The 12,937-nt window shown below is 46.0% G+C and overlaps 1 protein-coding gene across 2 annotated transcripts in view; it reads left to right on the top strand.

Annotated features, from left to right (window-relative positions):
• The window catches only part of poldip2 (polymerase (DNA-directed), delta interacting protein 2), a 50,019-nt gene extending 43,397 nt beyond the window's left edge, over positions 1-6,622 (top strand). The window contains exon 11 of one of the 2 annotated variants that reach the window (XM_048556939.2): positions 5,858-6,622. In XM_048556939.2, the coding sequence (XP_048412896.1) occupies positions 5,858-5,972 (115 nt within the window). In that variant the 3' untranslated portion in view covers positions 5,973-6,622. The remainder of the gene's footprint in view (positions 1-5,857) is intronic. The other variant, XM_048556938.2, reaches the window with a different exon arrangement.
• Positions 6,623-12,937: the final 6,315 nt, after the last annotated feature.

Below are 12,937 nucleotides of genomic sequence, written 5' to 3'. Positions count from 1 at the left end.
GTCCTGTACGTTGAAAGCAGGACAGTTCCAACCCAGCCAATTGTTGTTTTGTTATTCATTAACAGGAAGAGGGCCTCGTTGGTTAGGCAGCATTTACTGCCCATCCCTAATTGCCCAGAGGGCAGTTTAGAGTCAACCACATTGCTGTGGGTCTGGAGTCACATGTAGGCCAGACCAGGTAACACTGGCAGTTTCCTTCCCTGAAGGACATTAATGAACCAGATGGGCTTTTCCTAACAATCGACAATGGATTCATGGTCATCATTAAATTCTTAATTCCAGATATTTTATTGAATTCAAATTCCATCATCTGCCGAGGCGAGATTCAAACCCAGGTCCCAGAACATTATCTGGTTCTCTGGATTAACAGTCCAACGATAATACCACTAGGCCATCACCTCCCCAATTACTGCCCCATCAGTCTACTCTCGATCATCAGTAAAGTGATGGAAGGTGTCATCAACAGTGCTATTAACCAGCACCTGCTCAGTGATGCCGGTTTGGGTTCCACCAGGGCCACTCAGCTCCTGAACTCATTACAGCGTCAGTTCAAACATGGACAAAAGAGCTGAATTCCAGAGATGAGGTGAGAGTGACAGCTCTTAACTTCCAGGCTGCATTTGACTGGGTGTGGCATCAAGGAGCCCTAGTAAAAATGTGGGGATGAAGTAGGGATGTTTGCTGAGGATTGCATAATGCTCAGCACCATTCATGTCTCCTCAGAGACTGAAGCAACTATATTCAAGTGCAGCAAGATCTGGACAGTATCAGGCTTGGGCTGACAAGTGGCAAGTGACGTTCACGCCACACAAATGTCAAACAATCACTATCTCCAATGAGAAAAAAACCTAACCTCTGCCCCTTGCCATTCAATGATGCTACCATCAACATCCAAGTGAGTACCATTGGTCAGAAACTCAACTGCGCTCACCACATAAACACAGTGGCAACAAGCGCAGAACAGAGGCTAGGGGGAATACTGACAAGTAACTCACCTCCTGACTCCCCAAAGCCTTTCCACCATCTACAGGCACAAGTCAGGAGTGTGATGGAATACTCCCTACATGCCTGGATGTGAGCAGCTCCAACAATGCTCAAGAAGCTTGGCACCATCCAGGACAAAGCAGCCCATGCTTGATTGGCACCACATCCACAAACATCCATCTACAAGATTCGCTGCAGAAATTCACCATAGATCCTCAGACAGCACCATTCAAACTCACAACCACTTCCATCTGGAAGGATAAGGGCAGCAGATACATGCCATTACTGGCATGTTGCCAGCATAGTGGGGACAGCCCTGTCTCTGTATAACACTGGGGGACAGTACTGGTGGGGACAGCCCTGTCTCTGTATAACACTGGGGGACAGTACTGGTGGGGACAGCCCTGTCTCTGTATAACACTGCAGGACAGTACCGGTGGGAACAGCTCTGTCTCTGTATAACACTGGGGGACTGTACTGGTGGAGACAGCTCTGTCTCTGTATAACACTGGGGGACAATACTGGCGGGGACAGGTCTGTCACTGTATAACACTGGGGGACAGTACTGGTGGGGATGGGTCTGTCACTCTATAACACTAAGGTACAGTATTGCTCGGTGGGCCTGTGGTGTGTTGCACACTCTGGGGCACACAGAAGAATACAGTCTCAGATTTGCTAGAGTATTGAGTTGGCTACCACTACCCTTCTAGGCAACATAATCAAGATCACAACTGCAAAATGATTGCCTCATTTCCCTTCTGGGTTCTTTTATCAGTCACCTTAAATCCGTGTTCCTCTTGGAACTGACACTCCTGTCACTGGAAACACTTTCTTCTTATTGTTTGAGCAGAATCGTTCAATTTTGAATCTATCTATGAAACTTTTCCTGAACTTCTGCTGTCGAGAGGACAATCCCAGTATTGGAGATTCCAATCTCTTCACGTAATTGAAGTCCCTCATTCCTTCTCCCACTGTGCTCATTAGCTGCCTCCTTTCTCTGGCTTTGATGAGCACATCACAGCCAGGACTATTGAATGACAGCTCAGGGTCAAAGGCCCTGATGGCCTGCTCTTGTTCCTTGTTTGTGGGTATGTTTAAAGGATGGTGGGTATACACAATCCACATTCCAACCTTTTACACATAGTCAGTTTAGAGACATGAAGCTCAGACGTCTGCTGCTGGAACTAGCAGTGAGGAGGGATAAGTAAAAGCAGAAACGTTGGTGCACTGTTATAGAGGCACAGGATAAGCCAGTGTTGAAAAGGCCCAAGATGCGTGCTGCTGCAAGTAATGTTTTGGGGCAATGATGAAATGGAGTACGTGATATTGCTGCTGATTATTAATGTTTCCACCTTCTTCTGGCATTTGTACACTCCTCAGAAGGTAGACACAAGCACCTTAGATGTTTCCATCCCATGCTGTTCTCTTGAGAGCACCACTGACACTGAGGGGCCCTTTGCTTCCCTGCTCCTAATATTTGCTTCTAGCGCATGATCGAATTACTAAACACAGCATGCAGGCAGGATCCAACGTGAACACCAGAGTGTAGCAGCAATTCTGTCATCAAAGAACAGTGCTAGCAATGTGAAAAAGCACTGAGGTACACACATGACTGTCCCGCAAACAGCAGCACCCTCCAATTAGTGCTTCCGGTAAACATAGGCTTACTCACACTGTACTGCTCCATGGCCAGGGCTTACCCCTGTCAAAATTAGTTCCAGTTCTGTCCATTTTGATCGCTAAGTTATTTTTGGCTCAGCAACTCTAACCAGAGGCCTGCAAATTAATTTGATCATGCTCTTGCCTTGCTCTGAGTGGTTGGGTTTACTGTATGGTGTTAGAGATGTGAAGTAGTGACTGTGAATGTCAGTGACGGGGCCTCCTTAAAAGGAACTCTACGTTTCACCAAGTCAGTAACTGTGCTCCTGCAGTCACTGGATTTTCAGTGTGAACTCTTGAGGTTTTGGGAGGGAGTGGTAGAAACTGTCTCCTTTTGTTGGAGTAAAGCTAAATAATGTATACGGAGCAATTTTATACAAAACTGACTACACTTGAGCCTTGTAACCGACAGTTTAATAATGTTTAACAGCATGACATTGATTATTAACTCATATTAATTCTAGATTTTGAACTTTAAACATGGTATATTACAAGTGATTTTGAGTTTAATAACATTGCTTCAGCGTTGGTCACTATAGACAGCGGTGCTCACAGCCAGATCCCAATGTGCTAGTGTTGGTTTTTAAATCAGAGTCAGCTGAGTAAAACTGTGACAGCAAACATTGGCTGACGACAGAGTTGACAAATATAATGCCATACCCAGTTGAATATGTTGAACTGTTGAATTCTGACCCTGTATTAAGTTGTGTATCTTAGAAACTGAGTCTTCTTGCTCACTGTGTTGCCGGTTCTTTTATGCATGCTGAGATTTCAATATATGTAACACCCAAGATGGGTCAAAGGGGAGGCAGTGGCCTAGTGGTATTATTGCTGGACTGTTAATCCAGAGACCCAAATAATGTTCTGGGGATAAAATTGTTACAGAGATTGTAGGAACTGCCAATGCTGGAGAATTTCTGAAATCTCTCCGTGACTCCCTTGTTCGCTCCACATTGCCCTCCAACCCCACCACACCCGGCACCTTCCCCTGCAACCGCAGGAAGTGCTACACTTGCCCCCACACCTCCTCCCTCACCCCCATCCCAGGCCCCAAGATGACTTTCCACATCAAGCAGAGGTTCACCAGCACATCTGCCAATGTGGTATGCTGTATCCATTGTACCCGGTTTGGCTTCCTCTATATTGGGGAAACCAAGCGGAGGCTTGGGGACCGCTTTGCAGAACACCTCCGCTCGGTTCGCAATAAACAACTGCACCTCCCAGTCGTGAACCATTTCAACTCCCCCTCCCATTCTTTAGACGACATGTCCATCATGGGCCTCCTGCAGTGCCACAATGATGCCACCCGAAGGTTGCAGGAACAGCAACTCATTCCGCTTGGGAACCCTGCAGCCCAATGGTATCAATGTGGACTTCACCAGCTTCAAAATCTCCCCTTCCCCCACCGCATCCCAAAACCAGCCCAGTTCGTCCCCTCCCCCCACTGCACCACACAACCAGCCCAGCTCTTCCCCTCCCCCCACTGCATCCCAAAACCAGCCCAGCCTCCCAGGTCTCTGCCTCCTTAACCTGTTCTTCCTCTCACCCATCCCTTCCTCCCACCCCAAGCCGCACCTCCATTTCCTACCTACTAACCTCATCCCACCTCCTTGACCTGTCCGTCTTCCCTGGACTGACCTATCCCCTCCCTACCTCCCCACCTACACTCTCCTCTCCACCTATCTTCTCTCCATCTTCGGTCTGCCTTCCTCTCTCTCCCTATTTATTTCAGAACCCTCTCCCCATCCCCCTCTCTGATGAAGGGTCTAGGCCCAAAACGTCAGCTTTTGTGCTCCTGAGATGCTGCTTGGCCTGCTGTGTTCATCCAGCTTCACACTTTATTATCTTGAATTTCTGAAGAAGTTTCTCGACCTGAAACGTCAAACTTTCCTGCTCCTCTGATGCTGCTTGGCCTGCTGTGTTCATCCACCTTCACATCGTGTTATCTCTAATGTTCTGGAGAAGCAGGTTCAAATCCTGCCACGACAGATGGTGGAATTTGAATTCAGCAAAGAAAAATCTTGAACTAAGAAAGCCCACCTGGTTCCCTAATGTCCTTTAGGGAAGGAAAGTGCCATCCTTACCTGGTCTGGCCTACATGTGACTCCAGGCCCACAGCAATGTGGTTGACTCTTAAATGCCCTCTGGGTAATTAGGAATGGGCAATAAATGCTGCCTGGCCAGTAATACCCTTGTCCCTTGAATGAATTAAAAAAAAAACCTGCCCAGGAAGTGTCTAACTGCAGGAACAAAAACAAAGTTGCTGGAAATGCTCAGCAGGTCTGGCAGCATCTGTGGAGGAGAAAAAAGAGTTAACATTTCGGGTCCAGTGACCCTTCCTCAGACCCCAGAATTCCTTCTGAGGAAGAGTCACCGAACCCGAAACATTAACTCTGTTTTCTCCACTACAGATGCTGCCAGACCTGCTGAACATTTCCAGCAACTTTGTTTTTGTTCCTGATTTACAGCATCCGCAGTTCTTTTGGTTCTTATTAAGTGTCTAACTGCTACTGATGCTCAGTGATGGGTTTAAATGAAGAATTTTCGTCAGTAAAGTTTCACTTATTTTACTTCTGTATATTCTTGTACATAATGCCCAGAATCTAGTCCTTGTAAATCATCAGCACAACCTGTAGAATGACCTCTGCTGTCTCCCCAAACAGTTATTGAACTAAAATAACAATAGATACAATACTGCAGACGCTGGAAACCCGAAATCTAAAAGACCAAATGGTGGAAACAGCAGATTGCTTGGAATTTGTGAGGAGAAAAACTGAGCCAAAAATTGAATTGTGTCCTCCCCTGGCAACTCTCCTCTGTTCACCATTCATCAGAACTGCAAAGAGTTAAAGTATTGACAGGTTTTAAACAAGGGCAGAGGCAGGGGGGGGGGAGAGTGTGCCAGCACAGATGATGACTATTTCCAACATATTCTGTTGTTTTCAGTGGTATGTCAGCAATGTGTGTCACTGGTGAGATTGCATGAAGAGGGTAGTGGGATTCAGATAGGACACCACTCTGGACAGTTGAAGTGGGAGAGCTGCCTAGTAGCACTGTCACAGAGGCCTCAGTCAAAGCTGTTGGGAATGCAGTCACTCACTGGCTAGATTTTATTCTGAAGTCACGGTTAGATTTTCGGGATTCAGGTGCCTGAATCTGAGCCCAGTGGGTTCACATAGCTCAGCCTGACATCCTTTCATTTCCTTCTCTGCAGGGGTACGTTCCGCTTCGAGAAGCCGGAAGGTTCTCAGCTTGATGTTCGCATCCCGCCGTTTTCACTGGAGAGCAATAAGGATGACAAGGCCCCTCCTGCTGGCTACAGCTGGTAGAACTCCCATCTGCTGGGACCCTGGGCTGGCTGTCAGCGGGAAGATTCTGCTTACAACTGCACTAGAGAGGGGATAAAATGAAGGAGAAAGTCTTCCATTGCCAGTCCTTTACAGATCACCCTGGCTTGCTGTATAAACACCAATCGCATTTTGTCTGTTTTTGCTGAAGAAATTATTTGGGAAGTGCAACACTGGTACTGAATAACGTCTGTGTATCATTGAAGAAGGAAATGGAAGGATTTTGGTTGGGAGCTGGAGGTGTGGAGCTTGTGGTCAGGCTGTGAGACTGGGGTGGGATTTCTGGACAGCAGTGCTCAAATGAGCAAAATAAAGGAAAAAAAAAGTAACATTTATCACAGAGATGACATAACCTACAGAATAGCTACCATGTGTATTATTAAGAAAACTGTTTGAATATATTGCTGAGGAACTCAGATCTACCAGAAAAATCCTAGCAGCTTGGACAAGCTTCATTTCAACTGTCTGGGGTTGTCGGGACTTTTTCAACTGATTAGTCAAGGCTGAGTGGTGCATTTTGTACTGTCCTCCCTCCCGACTTCTCTTGGCCCTCCATGAGAGTGCGTGAGCATCAGCAATGTTTGCCACTATGTTAAAATAATGGGAAGATTAAATGAAATGAAAGGGTTAAATTTGCACTTCTGTACTTTCAGTGCTAAGCTGTACAGTAGAATGAAAGACTTTCGCTGTCTGGATGCTGGTTCGAAAAGCCAGTTCAGGCATGATGGACCGAATGGCCCTCACCTCCAATGCAATAACAATTTTGTGATCCTGTGAGACTGGCGGATTCGCTGCTGATCATCTGCATTTCCCTCCATTTCTCTGGAAGTACACTCCTGTTGTGCACTGAATCAGCCGTCACTATCTACACAGCTGGCAAACCTACCCTTTCATAACAAAGGGTATTACTGCTGCTATTCAGTCCAGGCTAACATGGAGAACCAGTAATGTTTCAAGTCAATCTTTTATCAGAGTCTGAGGTTAATATCCTTTTTTTCACTTGCCCGTCACTCCCAGCACACACACACAAAAAGATTGCCTGACTTGCTGACTATTTCTAGCATTTTCCGTGACTTTTTTTTCCTTTATCCTTTCATTGGCAGTTGTTGCCCATCCCTAACTGCCCTTGAGCTGAGTGATTTTCTGGACCATTTCAAAGGGCAGTGTAACAACCGCCTTGCTGTGGGTCTGGAGTCACGTGTAGGCCAGACCAGGTCAGATTGGCAGATTGCCTTGTCTGAAGTGAGCCGATTGGGGGTTAACAATGATCAGTGCAAATTTCATGGCAACATTACTGTGACTGACTTTTGATCTCAGAATCAGTGATTGTATTTAAGTCCCATCAGGTGCTCTGACGGGATTTGTTCTGGACCGTTAGTTTCAGATTTGTGGGTTATTAATTAGTGACATTACCCATCACGCTGTCATCTCCCTGTTTAAAGGTTAGCATAGAACAGCAGTGCACAGGAACAGGCCCTTCTGTCCATGTTGTTGTGCTGAATTAAAGTTAAGAGAGGAATTTTGGTTTTGGAGAGTTGGAAGTATTGTGTTCTTCACAGTAATGTCTCAAAATCTTTAACATTCACTTAAAGGACTGACAGACAGGTGTTAGCTCAGTAACCACAAGGATAGCAACTTTCAGGCCGGAGACTGATGTCACTGAGAGTCAACTGTGATACTGTATGTGGGATTTGCCTTGACGTGCAGTGCAGTTCAGTTACACCATGGAACTGGTTGAAATGTGATGCTACAAAATGAGATTATCCCTGTACCCTCCTCCAGCCCAACAAGTTCTCTCAGAACTCTGCAATTGCTGCCCCGTTGGCGGCCGTGCCATCAGCTGCCTGAGCCTTAAGCTCTAGGATTCCCTCCCTAAACCTGAATACCCCTCTCCTCTTTAAAAGTCACTCCTTTGACTAAAGCTTTTTATGTACTGCCCAAATATTTCCATATCTGGCTCTGCATCAAGTTTTGTTTGATAATTCTTCTGTGGAGCACCTTGAGAAGCTGAGCTATGTGAGAGACACCAAATAAATGAAAATTGTTTATCTCCTCGTTGCCACAGAAAGGGTAGTTATAATTAAATTGGCCCACTGATGCATGGGCTGTCGCCTGAATTTCAAGTATATGTTGCTGGCACTGTCCCTCAAATGATGCAGTAACCCGTAGTGGTGATGATGAATTAGCTAAGCACTGAGTCACTGCGTTTGAGTTTTAGCATGTAACCTCCCACGGTGGTTCTTTACAGGCAGAACCAGGGATCGATAGGTGGGGGAGTGAGATCTGACCTCCGACTGGTTACATGATCGTGGTTAAAGCTGAGTTGCTTTAGCACCTGTTGTATTGCTGAGAGCTGAGGAGAAACCTCTTCACCCAGAGAGTGGTGGACACATAGAATGCTGTGCCCCAGAAGGCAGTGGAGGCCAACTCTCTGGATGCTTTCAAGAAAGAGATAGATAGAACTCTTAAAGATAGTGGAATCAAGGGTTATGGGGATAAGGCAGGAACAGGATACTAATTGTGGATGATCAACCATGATCATAATGAATGGTGGTGCTGGCTCGAAGGGCCGAGTGGCCTACTCCTGCACCTATTGTCTATTGAAATTGATGAGGACTATGTATCAGACTGGGCTGCTGTTTCAACTCTATTATCCTGCAATCCCTGGGGTAAGATGCATTTCAGCTGATTACTGGTGGTTGGAGGAGAGTCTGTTGCTGTTTTTACATTGTTGTTCTTCGTCAGAATCCTGACTAGCATCTCCAAACCACTCCTGTGCCCAGACCTGACGCTGCAAGGTCAGGAAGTTCCTCTCTCGTCTGGGCTGTGGTGTGGTGTTCACTGGATAAATTCGAGAGCGCACATCCTTGAAATAAGAAACAAACACAGGACTTTGCAGAGTGGGGCAGGAGCTGTGAGGTTAATACCAACTAAATGAGAATCAAATGGTTGTATTTATTATTGAGGGTTTGTGATAGTTTTATGGTCAGCTCTTTAACATAGAGGAGATTTAAACACCTCCAGACTCAGCAACATAATCTGTGCAGAATCCTTGATTAGTATGGAGAGCAGCAGTTCTGGGGAGAAGGAAGGAGAATGGGGTTGACAAAGCCATCAGCAGTGATTGAATGGTGGAGAAGATCTGATTGGCTGAATGGACTAATTCTCCTACATCTTCTGGAGAAAGAGGGCTCATTTAAGTTAGCACCACACAAAATATTCCTTTACTCACTGACAATATTGTTCTTGTGCGCCTTCCCTTCTCGGAATGTGCAGGACAACAGTTTGGCGGTGGCTTGGTACCTTCATTCTGCCTGTTACTTTCTCCTTGTTGTATTTACCTAACTTCCTCTGAAATGGATTATTAAAAGAACAGCTTTTGAAGAGAATACTTGTCAGTGCAGGTTATCACAGTGTGATGTTAGGTTTAAACTCACCAATAAAATGATACATCACAGAGGAAGCCTTTTAGTCATCATATGTGAGCCAGCATTTTGAAAGTTATGGAATTGATCATTCTGCCCAGCCCTGTCCCTATGGTCCACTAAATCCTTCCTTTTCAAGAATTTATCCAGGCTGCTATTGAAAATAGTCAGTTACTCTTCAACAAGAATGGGAGGACGTACATTTAAGGTGATGTACAAAAATGGCAAGGATTAGGTGTGGAGAAACTTTTCCACTCAGCAAGCAGTGGTATTAGAACATAGAACAGTACAGCACAGAACAGGCCCTTCAGCCCACAATGTTGTGCCGACCATTGATCCTCATGTATGCACCCTCAAATTTCTGTGACCATATGCATGTCCAGCAGTCTCTTAAATGACCCCAATGACCTTGCTTCCACAACTGCTGCTGGCAACGCATTCCATGCTCTCACAACTCTCTGTGTAAAGAACCCGCCTCTGACATCCCCTCTATACTTTCCACCAACCAGCTTAAAACTATGACCCCTCGTGCTAGCCATTTCTGCCCTTGGAAATAGTCTCTGGCTATCAACTCTATCTATGCCTCTCATTATCTTGAATACCTCAATTAGGTCCCCCTCTCCTCCTCCTTTTCTCCAATGAAAAGAGACCAAGCTCAGTCAACCTCTCTTCATAAGATAAGCCCTCCAGTCCAGGCAGCATCCTGGTAAACCTCCTCTGAACCCTCTCCAAAGCATCCACATCTTTCCTATAATAGGGCGCCCAGAACTGGACGCAGTATTCCAAGTGCGGTCTAACCAAAGTTTTATAGAGCTGCAACAAGATCTCACGACTCTTAAACTCAATCCCCCTGTTAATGAAAGCCAAAACACCATATGCTTTCTTAACAACCCTGTCCACTTGGGTGGCCATTTTAAGGGATCTATGTATCTGCACACCAAGATCCCTCTGTTCCTCCACGCTGCCAAGAATCCTCTCCTTAATCCTGTACTCAGCTTTCAAATTCGACCTTCCAAAATGCATCACCTCGCATTTATCCAGGTTGAACTCCATCTGCCACCTCTCAGCCCATCTCTGCATCCTGTCAATGTCCCGCTGCAGTCTACAGCAGCCCTCTATACTGTCAATGACACCTCCGACCTTTGTGTCGTCTGCAAACTTGCTGACCCATCCTTCAATCCCCTCATCCAAGTCATTAATAAAAATTACAAACAGTAGAGGCCCAAGGACAGAGCCCTGTGGAACCCCACTCACCACTGACTTCCAGGCAGAATATTTTCCTTCTACTACCACTCGCTGTCTTCTGTTGGCCAGCCAATTCTGTATCCAAGCAGCTAAGTTCCCCTGTATCCCATTCCTCCTGACCTTCTGAATGAGCCTACCATGGGGAACCTTATCAAATGCCTTACTGAAGTCCATATACACCACATCCACAGCTCGACCCTCATCAACTTTTCTAGTCACTTCCTCAAAAAACTCGATAAGGTTTGTGAGGCATGACCTACCCCTCACAAAGCCGTGTTGACTGTATTTGATCAAGCCATGCTCCTCCAGATGGTCATAAATCCTATCCCTCAGAATCCTTTCTAACACCTTGCAGACGACAGACGTGAGACTTACTGGTCTGTAATTGCCGGGGATTTCCCTATTTCCTTTCTTGAAGAGAGGAATTACATTTGCCTCTCTCCAGTCCTCAGGTACGACTCCAGTGGAGAGCGAGGATGCAAAGATCTTCACAAGTGGCGAAGCAATTTCATTTCTCGCTTCCCAAAGCAGCCGAGGACAAATCTGGTCCGGGCCTGGCGACTTGTCAATCTTAACGTTTGACAAAATTTTCAGCACATCAGCTTCCTCTATCTCTATCCATTCCAGCATGCACACCTGCTCTTCAAAGGTTTCATTCACTACAAAGTTCGTTTCTTTCGTAAAGACAGAAGCAAAAAACTCATTAAGGGCTTCCCCTACCTCCTCAGACTCCACACACAAGTTCCCTATGCTATCCCTGATCGGCCCTACTCTTTCTTTGACCATTCTCTTATTCCTCACATAAGTGTAAAATGCCTTTGTGTTCTCCCTGATTCCTTCTGCCAAGCCTTTCTCGTGCCCCCTCCTGGCTCTCCTCAGACCTTTTTTGAGCTCCTTCCTTGCCTGCGAGTAATCCTCTCTAGCTGAACTTGACCCTAACTTCCTCCACCTTATTAGGGAATGCATTGCCTGGATATGCAGTGAGGCTAGGTTGAGGAGAGGCATTCAGGATTATTTGGATAGAAATAGGTGCAAGAGTATAGGGACTAAACAGGAAATTGACGTTAGGTGGTGATACTTGTTTGAGGAGGCAGTGCAGACACAATGGGCCAAATGGCTCCAGCTGTGATGTAACAATTCTGTGAAGCTATTTCCACAACTTCCCTTCTCAGTCAGTGCTTTCCACATCAAGAACAACTCACTGCGTAAACACAAGTATTCATGGTGATTATGTGGCTTTGCATTGGCACTGACTGTGAACCGAGCTCTGAGCAAGGACTGAATCTGGCCTGAATATTGAGTGGCTGAAGCAAGCTGGAGGAGTTTCCCGCACGCAGCTCAAGCTGTGCTTCCCCTGGCAGGGATTCCAGGAATGTGCTGAGAGGGGAATGTGCTGCTCTCCCAGAAGTAGCTGGCTACAGTTCAGAGTGCATGTTAAACCAGGGCTAAATCCTGCAAAGAAATGATTGCTTTCCTTTCTCCCACCTTCACATTGACCTGTTGTCCTGACTATTTTAATTGTTAATCCAGTTAATAATTGTTTCGTATGGCACAGGCTGAGGCTTGTCCCCAAAACTGTAAGTTCCTAAATTTGTTGGAACTTTACAACAATGCAATTTGCCTTCTGTTTAATCTTCTAGGTACTGGGAGAGACCCTGGGTAGAGAAACTGGGCAAATCGATCATGGGAATCATCACAAACACATCTGTAGTTGTCCACCTTGGAGACTCTCATTCCATCAGGGTCAGGAACTTGCATTTTGCCCCCACTCCCTGTTTATCGCGTCCCCATCACCTGCTGTGACTGAGCTAATGCAGAGACAAGGCTGAGTGTCTTGAATATTTCTTCACATTAAGATCATCACCGAGTGTTTTCTGTTGTGGTTGGAAGAAACAAAAGGTGAAAGATTGCAGGTAGTTCTTCAGCACCACCAATAACTAGCCCTTCAGCTGGACACAAGTAGTTTCTCCATCTCCAACTTTTCATTCCTCTCCAAAATCCTGAAATTGTCGTCACCTCGCAGAATCATTCCCAAATTTCCCATAGAGAGCTCCATGTTTAAATCAAAGCAATACAGCACAGGAACAAGCCCTTCAGCCCTCCGAGCCTGCACCCACACATTTTGCCCTTCCATATTAAAACTGTCTTCATTTACAGGATCCACATCCCTCTGTTCCCTCCCTATTCATCCAGGTGCTTCCTGAATGCTGCTGTTGTGTCTGCTTTCACTACTACTTCTGGCAGCTTGTTCCAGGCACTCCCTACCCTTTGCGAGAA

The sequence above is a fragment of the Stegostoma tigrinum genome, chromosome 27, assembly GCF_030684315.1.
Source record: "Stegostoma tigrinum isolate sSteTig4 chromosome 27, sSteTig4.hap1, whole genome shotgun sequence".
In the NCBI taxonomy this organism is placed as follows: domain Eukaryota; kingdom Metazoa; phylum Chordata; class Chondrichthyes; order Orectolobiformes; family Stegostomatidae; genus Stegostoma; species Stegostoma tigrinum.
This window is presented reverse-complemented; position numbering and strand designations above follow the sequence as displayed.